The 24,728-nt window shown below is 41.4% G+C and overlaps 1 protein-coding gene across 2 annotated transcripts in view; it reads right to left on the bottom strand.

Moving 5' to 3' along the window:
- The window catches only part of LOC122549408 (ras-related protein Rab-3C), a 179,618-nt gene that overhangs the window by 10,302 nt on the left and 144,588 nt on the right, over positions 1-24,728 (bottom strand). For both annotated transcript variants that reach the window (XM_043689200.1, XM_043689190.1), the window contains exon 4: positions 11,546-11,670. In XM_043689200.1, coding sequence (XP_043545135.1) covers positions 11,546-11,670 — 125 coding nt within the window. The remainder of the gene's footprint in view (positions 1-11,545; positions 11,671-24,728) is intronic.

The following is a 24,728-nucleotide window of genomic DNA, read 5'->3' as shown; positions in this document are numbered from 1 at the left end:
ATATGATGGTGAGGTTGTGGGAGTGTTGTAATGAGGGTGAGGTGCTGGGGCTGTGGGGATTGGGAGTGCAGTTGTGGGAGTGGTAATGGAATTAGGGATGTGGGAGTGTAGGGGTGTCAGCTCCAGCTGGGTCACTTTGGGGATGAATGAGTTGGGAGTTGGATCTGGGGAAATCTGGTCAGAGAGAGTGTGTTGGGAATCTGAAAAGTAGAATGGCCCAGGGTAGTATAGCTCTGGGTGGTGGGCTAGGTGGCGTCAGGGTTGTTCGTTTTTATTGTTATTTTGGACTTAGACCAGGAGGTACAATTGTAAAGGAGACTGAGCACTGTGAAATTTGTTGCAGAATCTCTGATAAGGCTTATTTCAATGTAAGGAGCAACTTGCAGCAACCTTTATGCTTCATCGGTGGTGTTGTGAATTTCTCTCTAAGAAATGGCGTGTAGCCAATTGAGGTGGATTATTACTTATTAAATGCATTATTAAAATTGCAATTCATCTCACTGATATTCAGCTTCCTATTTTAGCAAACACACAAAACAAGTTAAACATTCTAGACTTGGAATTGACAGTATGGATTTTGCAGCTTCAGCTCGCTGCTGGCTACAAGGAGCCTCCATGTTGGTCAAGGCCAAACTGTGTCTTGGGGCATGTTCCATGGCCACTAGTCATACATACCCCTCATCCACGCAGATTGCCAACACTTCACTGCCATCATGGCATTTCCCTGATCCAGTTTCAGGGCTCTTAGGAAGTACACAGAGCTGCAGGATGGACAGGAAGTGAGCATTACAAAGCTGTTTCAAGCACTTTTTGCGCTCATGGAAAGGCACCCAGCTTATGGACTAGTCCAGGCGGCACCATAGGGCTGTTGCTTGCTCACTTAGCACTTGTTCACATGCATGCTCATAGTATTCCTGCCTTGTTAGTTAGTATAGTTGTACAACCTAACGGCTGTCCTTGCTGGTCAGCAGACCTTAGTTTAGGGAGCACACATTTTACTGTACGCACGTGTGTGACATCAAGCTCACATCAACACCATGTGCCAGCAGCTTACACGTTGCATGTGCAGCCATGTCTCAGCTTTCGGACAGCAGTCCTCCCTGAAAATGATGGACGAACAAGTCAATCACGCGTCCTGGCACAGTAAGTCAAGGGCAAGCTCTCATGCCCAAGCAGGGCAGGGTAGATGAGAAAGCAGCAGCCCTGCCTATACTGCCTCTGAGGCCTCAGATTTCATATCCTCAAAATCGAGGATGTAGCTTCTAGCAGAGATTCTCTGCGAAGGTTCTGGACATCTTGTTCATACCTGCAAGACAAAAGGGAGACAAGGTGCAGTGGAGAATGATTGGAATGGTGTGCAATGATTAAGACTGACAGCAAGGTAGGTGACTGTGAAAGGTGCAATGGAATGAAGAATAGCACTTTATCAGTTGGCAGGATATGGGTGTCTCTACATCCCCGCAGGAGCAGTCCCTGTGAGAAACATGATTCTCTCCACCTGGGGAATGAGGAGCCTGGTGGCAGGCACCACTCCACCTGGTCGGGCCCCGTCTGCTTCATTACGGGTTATATTCTCTGGGAATAAGGGCAAGTGAAGGTTTGAGTGAGATGAAATCGAGTAAGACAGCTGTTAGTGCTAGTATAGGTGGTTGAAACATGAAGTGTTCCTGGCAAATGAATAGTCAGTGCTGAGAACATACAGCATTAGTGGTGTGGAAAGTTGGGCAGTGATACAGCGACTGAGGGAGGATTTTGCAGGCAGTAGCGACAGTGATACTGCATGAGCCTTGGTTGCAGGTGAGTGCAGTAGCAGATCTTCTCAAGGCACTGCTGACCATTCAGCTGGACTGTGGAAACTGCATTAATCAGGCTGGCAACCTTGGAACAGGTCACCAGGTACTGGAGGCATGGCCTTTTCTGCTGGTCCTCTGGAAAGAGGACTCCTCACCTTTGCATCATTCTCCACTTGGACCCCCATGTCCCTGTTAGAGCATCATGGTACCATCTTCCTCTTTTCCAATATCTTTGGAATGACAGTCCATGACTGAACCAAACAGCTTTGGAATGCCAGTGCTCATCCTTTTCAATATGTGCAGGTTCCAGAGATGCTCATCTTTAGGTGGATTAACTGCTGAATAGCGAATTCTGGGAATGGTGAGTGATAAGAATCATATGAGAGAGACATCATAAGTCTGGGTAGGTAGTTCATGAGGTGAGTTTGGCATGATACAATAAGATAATTGCAAATAACCCTCCAAAAAAAACCTGATGCAGTTGGCATTTACCCAAAAAAAGTATGATTCAGGATTTTCCTCCTCTAACTTTTCCTGAGTAGCTATTGACTTAAGTTATGCAGAAGCCTCTGACGTCTATGACTTACTCTATCTTGTAGATGCAGCAGAACTAACCATCAGAAAATTTATTTTTCCAGATGATCTCATGGAGTCAGCTGCATTATTGTCCCAGTAGGCAACTTCAGTCTATGCTGCTCCAACAGCTATGTGGCCATCGCTATATCTGTGCCAAAATTCCTATTGATCAACATTTAAACAAAGCATTCCTTTGGGAGTCTAAATATTTCTAAAACCACAAGCAGACAAAACATTTACAATTACTCTGTTAATTTATCTTTTACTGACTCACTGTTCTCTCTTCCTGATTTCCACTTGAAGTTAACAATTCTCTTTTACCAATATTGGTACAATATACTTTACTATTCTATTGAAAATGATTTGAGATTCTGTCCTTATTCTCTTCCTTGTTTCCTTTGCTCCTTTTCCACCCCTTTATTTTCTCATTCTTTTCTTTTTCATTTTTATTATACCTTACAACCTCTTCAATCTCAAATTATTTCCAATCTCATTATTTATTAAACACATTCTAAATTGTGGGAATTATTTCTCTTTCAGTATATATACGTATATTTCACCAATTTTTGGAAAATAGTCCTGTGCCAGTTTCCACACACCCTCAATTAGCTCACTCTTTATTTTTCTAAAATCTGCTTATGGCCAGACAGAATTATCATCACAGCATATTATATTACAATAGGCTTCAAATGGGAGCAACATTTTAAGTCGGGTCTTAACTCTGTCCATCCCTTTAATCAATCTATGCACTGTCCTTTAACCTATTCTAGTTAGCAGCACCTGGTGCCAAAATCCCTAGAGGATTTAGGCTGTACTCTGGGAACAATAGCCTGTTGGGATGAATGTGGCTGGTCTTGGAGTCATTGAAAGCTGCCTTGCTAATGCCAGTTCATGGACAGTATTGCTTCTCTTTTCATTTACATGGGCAGAAACCTGTGGATGTCGACATGGAGAGTTCATATAAACAGCTAGCAGATTCTTCCAGCAGAGGGCGATGTCTACAGCGTCTCCTCTCAGCAACCTTGGAGTCTACTTCCATTCATGATTCCTCTGTATGTTCTTTGTGGTCCATATCTCACTTGTTGGCAGGAGTTGTTTCCTCCCAAGTGGTGGGGTGGACCATTGAAAGTAAGGCTGAATAATGTGGTAATGTGCATGTAGTAGAGTTTGCAGAGTCTTGCCATCTTTCCATCTCTTCCTTGTGTGTTAGCTCAAAAATAAAATGGATGAGGCAGCTAATTTCTGATGTACTCTTTAGCACTTGAAGGTGCACAATGAATTTTCTTGTAATTTATGTCTTTCCAGAGATGAAAGATCAGGAAGCTGCTTATGGTCCATGAAAACCTACAGCTGCCACTAGTTCTCTGTCCCAGTGATATGCCACCCCGCATCTCCACCACTCCTTCCCCAGATGCCTTTTATAGCAGGTGAACCATTTAACTGCTCCAGATTTTCAAGCCTTCTGGGCTATCTTCTCCTGCAAGTGAAAAAAGATAACGCGATGGCATTGAAAGACTGGCAAAATACGTTGTTCTAAGAGTTGAACATTTAAGGCAATGAAGGGGGAAGCAAGCGCAAAAGCACTGGTCTGGCTAATTCAGAATTGCTTTACATGCATTTAGACTGTAAGGAAAGGTGCACTTGTAGATTATTATCTTAATGGTAGATGGAGCATTTGTGAAGATTACTGGCTTTCAGGTAAAGTATGATTAAAATGATTGAGTAACTGAATCAGAAAGATTGTTTCAAATGTCGACTGGGACAAAGACACTTACCATGAGAGATGAATTACTGATCTTCTTCCTGAGGAATCTTAGTGGCCAACGAGGGCCAAGGAAGGAAGAGAATCAATAGTTTCCTCCACATTATCCGATTGACAACAATAGTAATGTCAATAAAATAAAAGACCATGTAGGTACCTGGTGTTTAAATGGGTGTTAATTATATTGCAGTATATTTTAGTATGTGATTAAATAACCTTATTCATTTATTTATGGAGGTATGGTAGATGGATTTGCAATTGGGATGTGGCTAACAGTACAATTCATCTGCATAATAAATTGAAAGGGAATATTTGTAAAGAGAGAATATTGACAACTCTAATTTGGGTGGCAAGGTTGGAGTGGCTCATTGGCATCATGAATTCCCTCAATGTCTCATCCAGCCACAAGTAGCACCCCTTCTGGCCACACCCACTCCATCCTTCCTCAGTGTTATTACTCCTTTGTCAAGCATAGAAACACTGAATGGATGGGAACCACATAGAACTTCCATAATGAAAGGACAGAACCTTTGCAAGGATTTCCTTTGCAATGGAGGCCTAGCCTTCATCAAGTACTTTGAGCTTGTGACTTAATGACACTCAGCCTGGTCTTGGGGTTCAATGTGGTCCTGCTCTCAGAATCATAATCAATCTTGCTTCAGTGTCTCTCGACCACTCCTCCATCACGTTAGCCCTTCTCTGTAATATTTCTCATCTCTCCCAAAATGAATTTGAAGGGTAACAGATCCCTCCACCTAGTCACCTTCCACATTAAGGCCTGACTTGCCTGCCGCCCAGTAATATTACTGGTCATGTCAGTGATGGCTCATTAATCCTGTGCATCACCAAACCAATCACTAAGAGTCACATTTAGTTGCTGGAGGTTACATTTCACGGTTATTTATTTCATACAAGACCATTACTATTTGCTTTCTGCCCTCACATTACCAACTTGTGTCCTCCTCAGCAGCAGAATAATTCAGTGCTTCCATCCCAATCTCGGGAAGTTGACACTGAGCTTCCCACAAGGCTCAACAGCCTCTTCGCTGTTTCCTTGACTAGCAATAAATTCTGCTCATGGACACTTACTTGGTATTTTATTTGGGTCATTTAGGAGTCGAGTGGGTAGTGAGTGAGCAATTGCTAGAGGAAGTTAGAAGTGTAAAGTGTTCATTTTTGTGGTTTCTAGTTTGTCAGGAATGGACAGCAAGGGTGAGAAATCTGATTTTGGTGAGTAGTGGATAAGGTGTATAACTGTTTGTAGTTGGTAAGGATCAAAACAGCAGGAGGACACAATCCTGTGGAATGCTCCTCCTGCAGTATGTGGGAAATCAGGGATACTTTACCTGTAGCTCCTGAATTGCCACAGGGAGTGGCTGGAGGTGCGGCTGGACTCACTATGGACCAACCATTCGGCTGAGGATATTGTGGATAGCACACTGAGCAAGTTGGTCACACCACCACTAAAGGCTATACAGACAGAAAAGTGCACAGAGCATTGAGTATTGGAGATGAGAGGTTATGTTGTGGCTCTACAGGACATTGGTTAGGCTACTTTTGGAATATTGTGCGCAAATCTGGCCTCCCTCCTATCAGAAGGATGTTGTGAAACTTGAAAGGGTTCAGAAAAGATTTACAAGGATGTTGCCAGGGTTGGAGAGGCTGAATTGGTTGCGGCTGTTTTCCTTGGAATGTCAGAGGCTGAGAGGTGACCTTATAGAGGTTTATAAAATCATGGGGGGCATGGATAGGATAAATAGACATGGTCTTTTCCCTGAGTTGGGAGTCCAGACCTAGAGGGCATAGGTTTAGGGTGAGAAGGGGTAAAATTTAAAAGGGACCTAAGGGACAACATTTTCATTAAGAGGATGGTACATGTATGGAATGAGCTGGCAGAGGAAGTGGTGGAGGCTGGTACAGTTACAATATTTGAAAGGCATCTGGATGGGTATATGAACAGTTAGGGTTTACGGAGATTATGGGCCAAGTGGTGGCAAATGGGACTAGATTAATTTAGGATACCTGGTCTGCATGGACGAGTTGGACTGAAGGGTCTGTTTCCGTGCTGTACATTTCTATGACTCTATGATGCTAAGTGTTGGGTGACCACCAGGAAGATGTGGGCAGGCAGTGCAGGGGTCCCCTGCGACCATTCCCCTCTCAAACAGGTACACTGTGTAGATACTGTTGGTTGGGATGGCTTCTCAGGGAAAATCAGCAGCAGTTGGATCAATGGTACCATGACTAGCACAATTGTACAGCGGGGAGGGTCAAAGTGTAGATGTGTGGTAGTGATAAGATTCTACTAGACCTTGTACAGGGGAATGAGCCTGGCTAAGTGATCAAAGTTTCAGTGGAGTTGCATTTTGGGAACGGTGATCATAACTCTGTACATTTTCAGGCAGTTATGGATAACTGGTCCTCGGGTGAAAGTACTGAATTAGGAAAAGGCTAATTACAACAGTATTAGGCAGGAACTTGGAAGATTATATTGGGGGCAGCTGTTTGAGGGTAAATCTACATATGAATCTTTTAAATGCCAGTTGATTAGAGTTCAGAAATCAAAACAGAAGTTGCTGGAAAGAATTCTTAGGAAGGGTCATCAGACCTGAAACGTGAACTTTGATTTGTCTTCACAGATGCTGTCAGACTTGCTGAGCTTTTCCAGCAACTTCTGCTTATGTTTCTGATTCACAGCATCTGCAGTTGTTTTGGTTTTTGTTTGATTAGAGTTTGGGAACAGCATGTTCCTGTGAGGATGAAAGATAAGGATGGAGAGATTTGGGAACCTTGGATATAAAATATATTGAAAGATTAGTTAAAACTAAATAGGAAGCATATGTAAGGTTCAGGAAACTGACATCAAACAAGGCCCCTGAGGAATATAAAGGAAGCAAAAAAGAACTTAAACAAGAAACTAGGAGGACTAGAAGGAGCTACAAAATGTCCTTGGCAAGCAGGATTAAGGAGAATCCCAAGGTATTTTATACATAAATTAGCAGCAAGATGGTAATTAGGGAAAGAGTAGGTCCACTCAAGGACAAAGGAGGACATTTATGCATGGAGCCGGAGGAAGTGGGTGAGTTCCTTAACAAGTATCAGTATTTGCATCAATATTCACTGAATGAAGGGAAGGTAAGGGATGGGTATGCTGATATTCTGTGACAAGTCAATATTAAAGAGGAGGTGTTGGTTGATTTGAAAAAAAAAGATTTCTGAGGCCTTGACAGAGATCTTGTATCCCTTTAACAACAGGGGGGGTCCCAGAGGACTGGACAACAGCCGATGGTTGTTCCTTTGTTTAAGAACAGCAATTCAGAAAATTGTAGGGAATTTATTGGAGAAGATTCTTAGGGACAGGATTTACATTCATTTGGAGAAGAATGAACTTATTAAGGATAGTCAGCATGGTTTTCTGTGGGGGAGGTATGGACTCACAAATTAGACTGAGATTTTTGAGAGAATGGTGCAGATTATTGATGATGATAGGGCAGTGGATGTTGTCTATATAGACTTTACTACAGCAGTTGACAAGATCCCTCACAGTAGACTGGTCCAGAACATTAGGTCACATGAAATCCATGGTAAGTTGGCAAATGGGATACAAAATTGGCTTGGTCACAGGACACAGAAGGGTGGTCGGGTGTTTCCTGACAGGAGGTCTGTGACCAGTGGTGTTCAACAAGAATCGGTGCTGATCGTTGTTTGTAATATAGATGACTTAGATGAAAATGTAGGTGGTGTGATTAGTGAGTTTTCAGATGACACGGAAGTTGGTGGAGTTGTGGACAGTGAGGAAGGCTGTCACAGGATACAGCAGGATAAAGATCAGTTGGAAAGTTGTACCGACAAACGGCAGATTAAGTTAATCAGGACAAGTATGAGCTGATGCATTTTGGAAGGTCAAATGCGAAAGGAAAGCACACAGGTAATAGTTAGATCCTTAGAAGTATTGATATACCAAGGGATCTTGGACTGCAAGTCCACAGCTCCCTGAAAGTGGCAATACAAATGGATAAGGTGGTAAAGAAGGGTCAGGGCATTGAGAATAAATGTTGGCAAGTCATGTTGTGGGTGTAGAAGACTTTAGTAAGGAGTATTGTGTGCAATTCTGGTTACCACATTATACCACATATAGAGGGTGCAAAAGAGATTTAGTATGATGTTGTCTGGATTGGACTGTATTAGCTATAAGGAGAGGCTGTATCCAATGTGATCTACTCTACATTGGAGAAACCAAATGCAGACTGGGTGACCGCTTTGCAGAACATCTCTGGATTGTGTGCAAGGAGGACCCTGACCGTCCCATAGCTAGTAATTTTAACACAGCGTCCTGTTCACATGCCCACATGTCTGTCCTCGGCATGCTGCAGTGTTCCAGTGAGGAACTGGAAGAACAACATCTCACTTTCAGATTGGCACTTTACAGCTATCTGGACCTAATATTGAGTTCAACACCTTTAAATTGTGAATCATTTCTTCCCTTTATCTTAGTTTGTTACATTCTAGTATGTTCTCTCTCCCTTCCCCCATCCCAGTGGGACTGTCTGTTCTTTCCAGTTAGACACACATTGTTCTACCATTCTCACATTCCAATCACTTAATCTGAACTACCAGCAATTTTTTTTGTACCAGCACCCGACACCTACTATACCTCTCCAAACTATAGCATAAATGCTGTCCCCTCCACACTTCTCTTCAGCTCTGATGAAGAGTCATCTAGATTTGAAATGTTCACTTGCTCTCTCTCCATGGATGATGTCTGACCCCCTGTGATCTCCAGCATTTTTTGTTTGCAGTTGGACAAACTTGGATTGTTTTCACTAGAGGTTTGGAGATTGAGAGACAATCTGTTAGAAGTATATAAATTTGCAAGAGGCAAAGATAGGGTGGACAGTCAGAATCTTTTTCTGAGGGTGGAAATGTCAAATACTAGGGGGCATAGGTTTAATGTGAGAAGGGGGACGTTTAAGGGAGATGTGCAAGGAAATCCTTTACACAGAGTGTGATAGGTACCTGAAATGCACTGCTAGGCGAGATGGGAGAAGTAAATACATTAACAAAGTTTACGAGGCATTCAAACAGACACATGAACAGTGAGGAAATAGAGGCATACAGACCCTGCGCAGGTAAAGGGGATTGGTTTAGAATGGCATCATGGTCAGTACTGACATGGTGGGCTTTCGGCCTGAAATTGTGCCCTATTTTCAGGGCAATATCAAAGTTTTGTCTGAGTGAGATTATGTTTACAGACTAACAGGCAAACTGGACTAGCCATGTCAACACAGTGGCTACAAGAGCAGGCAAGAGGCTGGAATACCGCTGCGAGTAACTTGACTCCCGACTTCCCAAGCCTGTTCATTATCTACAAGGCACAAGGTGGCACAGTGGTTAGCACTGCTGCCTCACACTGCCAGAGACCCGGGTTCAATTCCCACCTCAGGCAACTGTCTGTGTGGAGTTTCCACATTCTCCTCCGGGTACTCCGGTTTCCTCCCACAGTCCAAATAAAATGTGCAGGTTAGGTGAATTAGCCACGCTAAATTGCCCATAGTGTTAGGTGAAGGGGTAAATGTAGGGGAATGGGTCTGGGTGGGTTACTCTTCAGAGGGTCGGTGTGGACTAATTGGGCTGAAGGGACTATTTCCACACTGTAAGTAATCTAAGTTAGGAGTGTGTTGGAATACTCTCCACTTGCCTGAGTGCAGCCCCAACAGCACTCAAGAAGCTTGACACCATCCAGGGCAAAACAGCCCACTTGATTAACATTACAGTCACAAGCATCCGTTCCCTCCACCACCAACACTCAATAGCAATAATGTGAACTCTCTACAAGATGCATTGTAGCAAATCACCAAAGATCAACACCTTCCAAACCCATGGCCATTTCCAGTAGAAGGACAAGGGCAGCAGATACATGGGAATATCACCACATTCAGGTTCTTTTCCAAGACACTCACCATCCTGACTTGGAAATACATCGCCGTTCCTCCACTGTCGCTGTCTCAAAATCCTGTAATTCCCTCCCTATTGGCATCGTGGGTCAACCTAGGGTACTTGGACTGCAGCAGTTCAAGGGGAACTAGGGACGGGTGATAAATGCTGGCCAGCCAGCAACGCCCATGTTCCATGAATGAATAAAGAACAGGCAAAAATGGAGCCAGTGGCAGTATCTATCGTCTTATTCAACTGAAGATATTTTTTGATCAATAATTTAATTGTAGCCCTGATGTGGGGCTGGAAACTTGCTGGTGTTTTGGCAATTCTGTGTCTCTCATACCATCAGCTGAACTGCATTTTGCAATTGCACGGGCAAGGCTGGTACCACAGTACTGTCTTCAGTGGCAGAGGTTCTGGTGTTACCATGAGATTAGGTACTCACCCACACGTTGCAAACTCCAGTGCAATCGGCTTTGGAGGACTTCGGAGGAAGCTGATTTAGGTCTTCAGAGGAGTTAAAGAGGAGAAACACTAACCTTGTTGACTACTTTCATAATATAGTAGTAGAGAATAGAAATTATGAAGGCACTTCCAGCAATGTATTACTGACTTATCTAATTCTTAGAATGGTTGGATTCTGAAACATGTAGGTATCATATTGCAGGCACTTGGCTCAGTTTTCACAGTAGATTTGGAAGGGAAAGCTGATTTTAATATCTTTTTTAAAACGATTCTTGAGAACGCAGCCTTCATAAAAGGCACCCAGGAGAAAAGTGGATCCTGTACTAAATGTAAGATCATATCCCACAGCAACTAATGAATTTTTTTTTTAAACTTGTCTTAAAAAAAAACTTCACAACCTGGGCTGAATTTTCCCTGTGCCACAGAAGTAGATAAGGAGGTAGGGATAGGAGCAAAGTTGTAACATAACATGTTAGGTTAGTTACCCTTCATTTCTTGCAGGAGGAAGCAAAGGCTACCTATGCCACATGGTAAATAGTCAATTTGGACCATCAGTTGAGATTTTCCCAATGGATCTCCAAATGAGCCAGAGTTTAGCAGACAGATAAAGGCTTCAAGAAGCTGGAGAATTGTTAGAAGATTCTAAAGTTAAACAAGGAGACTCACATAATGTGAAACACTGTTAGCTCTTTAGTTTATGTGTGACAAATTGGATCAATTGAATTTGACTTAAAAATTCATAGCTGCCTTCAGCTCATTAGACATTTCTCCAGTCCATTTTCAGAAGGACTGAAGCAGTACGTGAACAAAAGACATGAACATACAGTTCTGGTCTCTAGATGATCATATCACATAGGCACTGAGAATCAAATGGGTGCCCGGATCACATATCAAATCAGACTGAGTCAAACCAAGAGGGTATGTCCACTAGGTCTTAACTTGTAACAGTATGTAATCAACAAAATTCATTAAATATCAGGTAAACATGACAATTCACATTCGCCGAACATACCAAGTTGATCTGCCAACTGCTTCCCTCTCTCCATAGATACTATCCTTTCATCTTCCATGTCACATTTATTGCCAACCAGAATAACCTGTGCATTATCCCAGGAGTATGTCTTGATTTGGGTTGACCTAAGAGGAAATTGGAGATTACATTAGTTTGAGGTTTGTTGCTTTTGTTTGAATAATATAGTGACTAATATTATGTAAAACAATGCTTTTCAAAATCTTATTATCCAGAAACAACAATGCTGGAAAGATGGGCTATATTTGTATTGATGCATTTCTTGACAATACTTTTAAAATGTAATTTTACACTGGCTTTTCTTGTACTTTCAGTCTCAATCAATTTTAAAGTGTTACATTAAGACTTAAAAATCCATTTTCTTAGTAATATGTGTAATACTGAGACTGTTGTGATAGGAAGTGTGGAACTGGTCAGGTGCATTACTCACCAGACCGACGTTAGACGAGGAAGGAATAAATATTTGACAAATAGAATGACTGACACAAATTGCAAGTCTCATAATGGATGACTAGTATGATAACTTTCTTTATGCATTTTATTTTGTAAGATGTTGTAATTTATAAGTCACAAATATGAAAATACCTGCAAACTTTTCAATCATTTTCAATGAAGTAAATCCATTTAAAATTTGATAACATATTCCCACAGTATTTCTTTGTTTAATATTCTGACAAAAAGGTGCATGAGGATACAGATGCTTAATAACATCATGGAATATTTCCCTTCATAAAGTATTACGTACAAACCATTTCTATTCTATGCTGTTTCTACATGTAATTTCAAATGCAAGTGATGAAGCAGTGCTTAATCTTGAAAGATTGGTTATTTGTATCATGCTAATTTTAGAGGATCAAACATTATTCAATAATCATGCATTTTGTGGCCTATCTTTTATGTACCATTTGGTCACACTGTGTGAGAAAATTATTATCAAGAGTCATGAAATCATCTTGGCAGTTACAAACAAATGTTATGCTGTGAATATTAACCAAGGACCTCAGCCATCTGCATACATATACCTAGGTTGCTGTTAAATGCAAAGTTTTGATTTTAAATAGAATTTTATACCATGTACAATGTGTTGCTACATGAATGGTTGCAGCGTAATTTAGAAGTGAAACCATCTGTTCTTCATGTGATGTAGTTCTTTCAGCTGGTCTCAGAATTTAATGGCTGAGGTAAGTATGGTGAATAGAGAAGGAGCTACTTTATATCTGAAATACCTGGCTTGTGCAGGACTAAGCAATATTTTGGGAAATACCATCACGCTACTGTGGCTTTTATGTTATTGATCTTTCAAGTATGTGTGTGTTTTTCCTTTATATCTCTTTTCAGTTTTTTTCCTTGTTTCTATGCTTTCCTTCACCCTTCCACAATCATGAAGGCAGGATTGAATTTGGACTTTATAACGATGATACTGGCTTTCTTTGATTACATAAGAAAATCAATGATTGTTCAACCTGAATCCTGACTGCTGTTACTCATTTGTCAAGTTGACTGATAGCATCTGGCATATTCATCACCATCAAATTCAGTAAACATTGCTCAGGAAACAACAGGTACAGATCCACAACACATTTTCAAAGTTAGCACTGAATTAAATTTTACCTGGGAATTGGAAAATGTCAGAATAGCACAATAAAGAATTAGCGCTTTTCTGAAATTAGGTTTGAGGCATGTCTTTGAAGTAGGTCCCAGAACAGATCCAGTGAAATTCTTGTTCACACTTACTCCAAAACAGTTGAAGGAGAAAAGGTTTCCATCTCAGGTACAGGAGGAAAATAAAAGCTGATTGTAAAGTAATATAAAGGCTGAGAAGATATACAAGTAAACTAAAGAAAACATCGCAATGATTGGGCTGGGTACAAGCATGAATTTAATAAAATTAATACAGAAAGAAAGGGTATTGTATATCTACGGTACAATGCACAGCAACGAAAGAAAGTTCCCAAAGCACTAGATATAGATTCTTATTCGCTGTAAGATTTCCAAGCTTTTACTCTCAATCTGACCATCACTCAAATGCTTACTATGCTTCACGACTTCCAGTTTCATTAGTCTCTTCTGGTTATTGGAACTCTACTTTTTATAAATCGCAGTTTGTTAAAGGTTTTGCTGTCTGTGTTCTGTCACATAGTAAGTCCTATTCACTGCCGATAAAATGTGGAGCTGGAAAGGCACAGCAGGTCAGGCAGCATCAGAGGAGCAGGAGAGCTGATGGGTCGGGATCCATCATCAGTCCCAATTATGTCGATTCTCCTGCTCCTCCAACGCTGCCTGACCTGCTGTGCCTTTCCAGCTCCACATTTTATTGATTCTGACTTCCAGCATCTGTAGTGCTGACTATCTCCAAGGCCTATTCCCTTACTATTCCAGTGCACATCATTTATATTTCCCTTTGCATTCCATTCAGTTCCATTTTAGCTAAAGAGCCTTCAAATATTTTTCATCCCGTGCTTTTCCATCTTACTATTTCTTCTTCAAATATCTACTTGACAACTATTTCTTTGATTTTCTATTCAGTCAGCTTACTAATCTTTATATCTCTATTTCTCAGTCTCCAGCTTTTTTTCCAATTTTTGTTGAGTAATTCAATACCTTGAAGATGATACATGGGTGTAACCTGTCACTGTAACCATTCCCTGTCTCTGTCAGATATCTAAATGACCCAAATAATAATAAAAATTAAATCCAGCACATAACCACTTCTTTGCAAATTGATGTGAATTTGTCAGCGTTGTGTGTTCTTTATCAACCATTAGCACTTTGCAAAGGTGAAAAATTAAAAGCTGAAATGTTACATGTTTACCAGCTTATTCAAAGTACACTATTAGTAATTATAGAGTGCTCAATTTCTGTTAAAATGAACAATTAATTTTCTTTAAGGCTCACTATAGTTTCAGCATGATAACAAGCAAGTGCTGCACAAGGGCAGTTGGCCAAATTGACATTAATGGCTCGTGTATTTATTTCCCAGACTGTTCATTTCAGAAATTGATCTCAACATGTAGAAAGCAAAGTGTCTAACCTGACTCAAAATATAGAATGTCAGACAATAAATCAAAGAAAATCTTTGAGATTAACAAGAATAGACCTAAGGGGCATCTTAGTCAGAGACGATAATAGTTGCCTGGGAAACAATCGACGTTGTTGGTCCATTTAATTCAGTGAAGGCACCAACTAAATAAAAAAAAACTAGTTTCAACTGACACTGTTGCTGATCTACTAAGTGCTTTGCCGTGTGTTTGGAGGAACAGGGCACAATGATATGATAATCTGACAATATCATCACCTTGTCAATTCTGTTTGGGAGGATAATTAATTTGTTTTAATATAGGTCATAAACAAAGATAATGGGAAAGCTACTCTCAAATGGTTTCACTACAGCAAATATAGCTTGCTGGCTGCAGTGTCAGTAAGACTTGGCAGTTAACAGGTTAGTTTGACTGTTGGTTTCTCACATCAGACACTTTCTGGAACTGAGCCTGCATGAAGATCAAGTCTTGAGTAATTTTTTAAACAAAAGAAAATTTCATTTGTTTAGATTTGATGTCACAATATGCTTATGGGAGTGATGTCAATGTAGAGAGAAGAGGAATGACACATAAAGTTGGTGTTGTAACATTGATGGAGTTTTCCATCAACTTACAATCTCACTAACAGCAATGTGCGTCTATCTACTCCCAAGGGATTGCAGAGCTTCAAGAAAGCAGTTCACTACCACCTTCTCAAGGGCAACCAGGGATGAGTAATAAATCCTGGGCTAGCCAGCAAAACACGCATTCCCCGAATGAATTTTCAAAAAAAATTACCACTCCACTGCTACCTCCACCTAAACAGACAAAAGTCTTATTAAAATTGGCTGTAGAACACAATTGCAGTTTCCAGGTCCAAATGTGCCCTTGTTACCCAGGAGGGTCTAAAAGTCTGTTTGGGTTAAAATGGTGGAGGACCAACTGCTAATGAGTCTTAAGAAAACAGAGGGCAATATTAGTTTATTGTATGATAGTAATTTTTAAAATTAGATTAGATTACTTACAGTGTGGAAACAGGCCCTTCGGCCCAACTAGTCCACACCGACGCTCTGAAGAGCAACCCACCCAGACCTATTCCTCTACATTTACCCCTTCACCTAACACTACAGGCAATCTAGGCTGGCCAATTCACCTAACCTGCACATTTTTGGACTGTGGGAGGAAACCAGAGCACCCAGAGGAAACCCACACAAACACGGGGAGAATGTACAAACTCCACACAGACAGTTGCCTGAGGTGGGAATTGAACCCGCGTCTCTGGCGCTGTGAAGCAGCAGTGCTAACCATTGTGCCACCGTGCTGCCCTTGGTAGACTTTACATGAGTTGGATAAACATTGCCATAAAAAAAATTAAGGCTGGAGGATAGAGGTCTGCGCTCCAGGAGACTAAGATTCTCTGCCTTATCCCACCCAATCAGATTTGGTGGTACTTAATATTGGAAAGTCCACATATGTTTATTTTTGGATGGAGCACTAAAGAAAGAATGTTACTTTAAACTAGGAGAATGTAAAGAGATAATGGCAGTTTTATGTTTTTTATGCTGTTTCACATTTGCTAAAGCACACTGAGCTATACACGATGTTACATTTTACAGGCAACAGTGTACAGGAACAGAAGTTTCTTACAAACCACTGTCTAAACCCACAATCATTACAGCTAGAGTGACAAGGGTAGCAGATATATGGGAACACCACCACTTTCAGGGTCCCTTCAAGCCACTCACCATCCTGAGGTGAAAACATATCGCCATTCCTTCATTGTCACTAGGTCAAAATCCTGGAACTTCCTCCCTAATGGGTCCACCTAAATCAAATGGACTGCAGAGAGCAGCTGACCACCAACTTCCGAAGGGTAAACAGGGATGGGTAATACATGTCAGCCCAGTTACCAACACCCACATTCTGTGAGTGAATGAAAAAGACACCACAGAACCAATGGGTCCTTAACATAGGGAAAAGTGTTTGCCAATAATGTTCTGATTTGCTCCTGACAAGGTGGTTATGGCTTGTGTGAAGCCAGTGCAGTAGAGAACCACCCAGCTTGCAAACAGAAAGCACTAATTCATTTCAGTGGGCCGAGAAATGGCGAATGGAGTTTAATATAGATAAGCATTTTGGAAAGTCACTTCAAGATAGGAATTTCATGGTGAATGGTAGGACCTTAAGAAGTGTAGTGGAACAGTGGGATCTTTGAGTTCAGGTCCATGGTTCTCTGAAAGTGGAGTCACAGGTAGACAGGGTAGTGAAGAAGGCTTTTGGTACACTGGCCTTCATCAGACAGGGCATTGAGTATAGAAGTTGGAAAGTTATGTTGCCGTTGTACAGGATGTTGGTGAGGTCACACTTGGAGTATTGTGTTCAGTTTTGGTCACATTGTTGTAGGAAGAATGTTAGTAAATTGGAAAGGATGCAAAAGAGATTCACAGGGATGTTGCTAGGACTCAATGGTCTGAGTTATAGGGAGAGGTTGGATAAGCTAGGATTTTTTCTTTAGAGCATAGGAGACTGAGGGAGGATCTTTTAGAGATGTATAAGATCATGCGAGGCATGGATGCGCCCTGGGAAATGGAATCCGAGTCTTGACTGCAGAGTTGGTAGAGTCAGAAGTGGAGGCAGAAGTTGGAGGAAAATCGAGGCCAGTCTGAATCTTTGTGTTGGCACAATCTGGGGCAGCAATGGAGGAGACATCCGGAGCGAAGACAGAGGTTACAGAGTTCTTGGGGATCCTGGTATGTGGTTGCAAAGGCCCAAGTACCCAATGCCTTTCCCTTGCTGATATCACCATCCTCGGCCTCCTCCATTGCCACAACAAATCAGACTGCAAATTGGAGGAACATCACCTCATCTTCCACCGGGGCAGCCTACAGCCCAGAGGACACAATATTGAGCTCTCCAATTTCAAATAGCTTACTTTCCCATCCTCCGGTTCCCTTTCTTGCCCCTTCCCCTCTCTTCCAATCCTCCGACCGATCCTTCCTTCCACCTGTAACCAAATTCATTCCTCCCATCGACCAACCAGGTTGTACCCTCTACCTGTCTTCACCTATCATGCCTCACCACTCTGCCCCTCTCCCCACCCAAAATGCTCCCCTGCCCCCTTTTATCTGCAGCTCCCCTTACACCCATCCCCAGTCCTGAAGCAGGGTTACACCTGGAATGTTGACTTCTTCACCTCCTGATGCTGCCTGGTTTGCTGTGTTATTCCAGCCTCCTGCTTGTTTACCAAGAACTCTTCTTGGCTAAATCTAAAAAAAATTCACGAGCCTTTATTCATAATGTCATGCTGCAACCATACAAAATATTAGTGCTGCGCACTTGGAATATTGTGTACTGTTCTGGTCGCCCCATTATAGGAAGAATATGGAAGCATTGGAAAAGGTGCAGAGGAGATTTACTAGGATGTTACCTGGTCTGAAGGGAAGGTCTTATGAGGAAAGTCTGTGAGACTTGGGTCTGTTCTCGTTGTAGAAAAGAAGGCTAAGACGGGATTTGAAAGAGACATACAAGATGATCAGAGGATTAGATAGGGTAGACAGTGAAAGTCTTTCCCCTTGGATGATGGTGTCAGCTTGTACGAGGGGGCATTGCTACAAATTAAGGGGTGATAGGTTTAAGACAGATGTCAGAGGCAGATTCTTTACTCAGAGAATGGTAAGGGCGTGGAATACCCTACCTGCCAATGTAGGTAACTCAGCCACAGTAGGGGGATTTAAACAATCCTTGGATAAGCACATGGATGATGAAGGGATAGTGTAGAGCTTAGATTAGTTCACAGGTTGGCACAACATCCAGGGCCGAAGGGTCTGTTCTGTGCTGTATGATTAATCTCATGAGTTGCCATCATGGAAGGTGGCTGCTCCGTGAAAACAAGTGTTTTTATTTTTTGGTATCCAAACCATGTAATTTCTCCTCATCAATCATATCCTGAATCTGTGCATTTTGGTCTAGCTTTTCTAGAGTCATGTGCAGCTCATCTTCATTTTCAGTAAGTAAATTCTTATTCTCAAATGTGGTGTCAGATGTGTGTTGGACATTGGATGGCTTCATTCACCCTCTGTGGTCATTGTACTTGTGCAGCAGATAATTTGCCATCCTCATTATCAGGATTGCTGCTCATTGAGAATTACCTCACTGGTACTGATAACTCTGCTTTGGAAGATGCAGAATTGAAACATTCCCTTTGAATTTCTGTCACTTCATCATCTCACATCAAATTCAAATCTGCTATAACTACGGTCAGCAGCTGATTTTGCTGTTTGAATGACATCAGTTAAATATTCCTCAATCAACTGAAGTGTGATAATCTGCCCATTTTTGTTGACAGTATTTGCTTCAGCTTAAAAACTTAGGGGATTTCTGTTCTGCAAATGTTATTCACTGAGGGAAAGAATGGAAAACATGTCCACTAGTCCTGTATAATCACACAGTTCCTTCCTGTTAACAGTACAAACATAGGTAATCTCAATACTTCTTTCTGGGTTCTGTCTTGAGTGTTTTGAAATTCCCTGGCAGATGACCCTATCGTAAAGCTTTTTTATGTATTTTTAGCCTTTGTGGCCTGATTTTTGCACTGTTAATTTAAAGGTTTTCCTTGCCCAATTTCTAACTTTAGCCACAGAACTCTGATAGATTTGCTTCCTAACTGAGTCTGTGACAGGAAAGGCCCTCACAGACCTTTGCTACTCAATAGAACCTGTACTGGTCAAATGTGACTAGTGTGCTCATATTGGTTTTTCTGCTCTCCTTCCCCAGGTCTGAAGTAAAGACTAATTTCTGCTGCCTGTTTAATTGTTCAAGTGTTTGCAGCTGTTGACTGTGTGTGTGAGTAATTCTTAAAGTGGTAATGTCCTTAAAGCAGTAAACTCACTTGATCTCCTGGAAATTTCTTCTCCCACGTCCAATGAATCTTTTTACACCATTGTACCTTGGGTATCAAGCAACAATGTCTATTGCTGATCGTCATGAGGCATTTGTGGGTAGGAAGGAAGCTGTACCCAATTGTCTTTCTTTTGTTCAATTCAAGAGCCTATCTAATTTATGATGGTGGAGGAACAATCATATTGACTCTTAGCACAAAATGGCGCTTGTCTTAAAACATGTAATTTATTGCATGATAGTGTTTAGGTACAAGTTACGTTAGTTCATTGAACATTGTCACTACAACAATGAGAAGACTTGTCAATATTGATCTACAGTGCTTCACATCCTAAGATGTTCCGCTTTTTCCTGTCCCATGACCAAATTAGGTGGAGCTTAATGAGTCTCCAACATTAACCCTTCCAGAACCATTATCTTCTACAACATCAAACAACTTGGTTGCCCACGGTGGAGTATTCTGTTCCCCACCCATTCAGTGGAATGTGGTGATGCTCTAGGAAGTCAAGTGAATTGTAGAATGTACCCATGACAACTTCAACATCCATCATCACTGTTTGTTTGAAGCTGCTTAAGTCCATTTAGGCCTGCGCTGTTAATCTTTGATAATGGGACATCAACTCCAGTAAAGTTTAGAAAACCAAATGCGGTCAAAAAGATATCATCCCTAAATACTTTGGAAAAGATATGGTGTGGAGGTTCTCTAACTTCCATTTTCCATTAAGCTCCTGGGCAACTCCAAACCACAGTCACTGAAACCAGAGTAGATGAAAATACTTCATCTACAAATTATAAACAAAACATCTTCAGTGTACAGAGTCATAGAGTCATACAGCACAGAAACAGGCCTCTCAGACCAACTCGTCTCTGCTGACTACATTTGTCAAACTAAATTAGTCTCATTTGCCTGCAATTGGTCCATTTCATTCTAAACCTTTTCCATTCATGTATCTGTCCAAATGTCTCTTAAATGTTGTAACTGTACCTGCATCTACAATTTCCTCTGGCAGTTCATTCCACATACGAACCACTGTCCATGTGAAAAAGTTGCCCCTCAGGCCCTTTCGAAATCTGTCTCCTCTCACCTTAAAATTATGCTTGCCAGTTTTGAACTAGAGAAACAACCTTTGTTATCCACTTTATCTATGCCTCTCATGATTTTATAAACCTCTTTAAGGTCACCACTCAGTCTCCTTTCCTCCAGTAAAACAAGGCTTAGCTTATCCAGCCTCTCCTCAAATCCTCCATTCTCAGTAACATCCTTGGAAATCTTTTCTGCACCCCCTTCAGTTTAATAATATCCTTCCTACAGAAGGGTGACCTGAACTGTATGCAGTACTCCAAAATGGCCTTGTCAATGCCCTGTAGAAACAGAACATGACATCCAATGCAAACTCAGAGGCCTTGGCAATGACAGCAAATGTTCTGAATGCCTTCCTTACCATCCTGTCGACCTGTGGTGCAACTTTCAATGAACTATGTAGCTGAATCCCTAGGACTCTCTGTTCTACAACACTCCTCACAGCCCTCATCTATTTTCTTGCTCACATCCTCAAAAAAGTCAATCAAGTTTGTGAGGCACGATTTCTCACGCACAAAACCATTCTGACTATCCCTAATTGGTTCTTGCCTCTTCAAATGCATGTAAATCCTGTCTCTCAGATCCTCTCCAATAACTTACCTGCCACTGATGTCAGACTCACAGGGCTATAGGAATCCCAGGCTTCTCCTTACAGCCGTTCCTAACTAAAGGCACAACACTAGCTACCCTTCTGTTTTCAGGCACCTCATCTGTGGCTATAGATGATCCAAATATCTCTGCTAGGGGAATCGTAATTTCTTCCCTGGCTTTCCAGCAATATCCTAGGAAACACTTGATCAGGTGCTGGAGATACATTTATTTTCCCAGGTCCTGGAGATTTATCTTCCCTATTGCTTTGAAGACCTCCAGTACCTCCTCTTCTGTAATATGAACTGATTCAAAGCATCAATATTTACTTCCCCGAGTTCCCTAGCTTCCAAGTCTTTCTCCACACCAAATACTGAAGTGAAACATTTGTTTAGTATCTCTCCCATTTCCTGTGGATCCATGCACAGACAGCTTTGTTGATCTTTAAGGGGACCTGTTCTCTCCCTAGTTGTTATTTTGTCTTTAATATACTCGTAGAATCTCTTTGGATTATCCTTTACCTTATCTGCCAAGGCTATCTCATTTCCCCACTTTGCCTTCCTGGTTTCCCTCTTAAGAATGCCTAAACAACCTTTATACTCTTCAAGAGATTCGATTGATCCGAGTTGTCTATACCTGAAATATAAAGGGGTAAAATATGCCTCCTTCTTATTCTTGGTCAGAGCCTCAATATCTCTAGTCATCCTTTGTTCCCTATTCCTACAAGCCTTAACCTTCACTCTAACAGGAACATACCACCTCTGAACTTTTGTTACCTCTTTTGAAATCCTCTCACTTGCCAGTCGTCCCTTTACAGATGAACAGTCTACTCCAATCAATTTTGAAAGTTCTTCTCTCATACCATCAAAAATGACCTGACTCCAGTTTAGAACTTTAACTTTTATACAAGGCCTATCCTTTTCCATAACTATTTTAAAATGAATAACATTATGATCAGTGGTCCCAAAGTGCTCCTTTATTAACACTTCAATCACTTGCCCTGATTTATTTCCCACAAGAAGGTCATGTTCTCTAGTAGGTACAAAGTAACATAGAAGATGGAGCAGGAGGAGGCCACTCAGCCCTTTGAGCCTGCTCTGCCATTCATCACGATCATGGCTGATCATCCAACTCAATAACCTATTCCTGCTTTCTCCCCATAACCTTTGATCCCATTCATCCCAAGTGCTCTATCCAGCTACCTCTCTTGAATACATTCAATGTTTCAACATCAACTTCTTCCTGTGGTAATGAATTGCACAGGCTCTCTGCTCTTTGGGTGAAGAAATGTCTCCTCATCTCGGTCCTAAATCGTCCACCCCAAATCCTCAGACTGTGACCCCTGGTTCTGGATGTACCCACCATGAGAAACACCAACCTCCACCCCGACCCCCCACCCCCGAATCTACCCTGTCTAGTCCTCTTAGAATTTTATCAATCTTTATGAGATCCCCACTTATTTGTTTGAACTCTAGCGAAAACAATCCCAACCTTTTCAATCTCTCTTCACTTGTCAATCCCGCCATCCCTGGAATCAGCCTGTTCACTGCACTCCCTTGAGAGCAACAGCATATTTCCTCAGAAAAGGAGACCAAAACTGCACACAATATTCTAAGTGTGGCCTCACCAAGGCCCTGTATGACTGCAACAACAAATCCCTGCTCCTGTACTCGAAACCTCTCGCAATGACGACCAATACAACATTTGCCTTCTTTTATTGATATAGAAAATTTTCTTCAACACATCTAACAAATTCCTCCCCATCCATAGACTGGGGCATATTATGATTCAATGTTCCATTTAAAAATAAGAGTGTCCAGTGAGACTCTCCACTCTACCTGATATAATAATCTGGCTCAGCCATTGACTGTACAGCAAACTTCATTTTAACTGGCATCTTAATCAACCAGGCACTCTTAATAAACTGGCCAACATTATATATTTCAAATCCTGGATCTATCATCATGTCCAAGTATTGACGCTGTAAATAAAGTATAACAGTGATCTGTATACGCCATGCATTATGTTTCTATTCTTACTGTGTATCCTAACATTGATTTTAGGTGTGTTTATATTGTTACATCAATTTTTTTGAGGGATTGTTGATGTTTCGAAGCTTCGCTCAGTCAGAGTTTATTGTGGTTATGCGTACATCTTGATTATCTGGAATATTGATCAACCAGCATACTCCTGGTCCCAAAGGTGTCAGCTAATAAATAGGTTACTGTATTATAATAGTTGCAGCTCAATATCTACATTTGTCAGAAGAAAAAGAATTGATCTTCAAAAGAACCGATGGCTAAAAACGAGGTAAAAACCTTGGTATCTTGGCTTCCTGCTGGCCAGGGAATTTAATTAACAGTTCTCTTTGACCAAACTAAATTTACCATTCACTGTTTGGTGCTCACCACTCTTTGTGTTGTCTCTCCCTCCATATTAAGGTTAATGTCTGGCTTTGGTCCGTATCAGAAATGTTGGTTTCAGCACCAACCTCACAATTGGCAATAATCTGTCAGTCATTCATTGAGTACTTGCAGCTCAAAGAAATTTAAATGAGGAAAAAATAGCTCTAAATCTCATTCAGGTACCATCAGGCAGGCTGTGTAATTTCTTCATTCACTGTCTACCCTGAGCAGTTGTAAACCAGCCTAATGATGTAGCTGCAAGTGAATCAGTTTGTCCATTATCAGAAATGGTTAATCTATTTGGCAACAAGATGGTGGCACAGTAAGACGCTCTAGCCCGAGGTCCTCTACTCACCAGTTCCTTGTCCTTTTTCTTTTTTTCCTCCTCATTTTTCTTCTCTCCTGCCTCCTCCCAACTTTTAATTTCTTAAAATACTGGAGGTGAGAGTTTGATTACTAAATTTCATATATTTCAACTGCATTCTATTGAGAAAATACACCCATGCAGGTCAAACACATACAATTTAGGGTTCCTCATGACAAGCTGTCAAAATCTCACTTTCATGGTGACAGCTTAAACAGCCACTTGCTGCAGTAACACACGCATACACAAATCCCAACCTGACCTGATGTCGAACTCTGAAGCAACGGGATGTGCCATCGTTGAAGGTAGGTCAAGTTGTGGGTCGAGTCCTAGAGCAGGGAGCAGAGCAAGTTGCAGGCTGAGTCCTGGAATGGGGAGCAGAGGGAGTCATGGGCTAAGTCCTGTAGTGGGGAGCACAGCGAGTGTAGGCTGGCCGGAGGGATGATTTCTGGAGTTGAGTCCGGGACAGAGGGGAAGCCTCATATTCTGAATCCTGCTGGGCACAGACTCAGAAGAAAAGGAATATGACTTGACTACTTTAAAGATACATTTTATTCTCATTCAGGGCTTTTAAACTCTGTATTTTGTTTTCCTACTATTTTAACTCTGTGACAACAGTTAAAGTTTCTGCATCTAGATACTCTATACCTACGATAGCGCCAAGAGGTGGCATTACAAACTTCTCACTGCACTCAGTTGAGTTCCCGTGACAATAAAAGCTATTCTATTCTATTTATTTCAAAACATTTGCCTGCTGGTCCAAATTTCCTGCACAATGGAAAGGATCTCAGTTATGGCAAAAATGGCAGCAATG

Source organism: Chiloscyllium plagiosum, chromosome 1 (genome assembly GCF_004010195.1).
Source record: "Chiloscyllium plagiosum isolate BGI_BamShark_2017 chromosome 1, ASM401019v2, whole genome shotgun sequence".
In the NCBI taxonomy this organism is placed as follows: domain Eukaryota; kingdom Metazoa; phylum Chordata; class Chondrichthyes; order Orectolobiformes; family Hemiscylliidae; genus Chiloscyllium; species Chiloscyllium plagiosum.
This window is presented reverse-complemented; position numbering and strand designations above follow the sequence as displayed.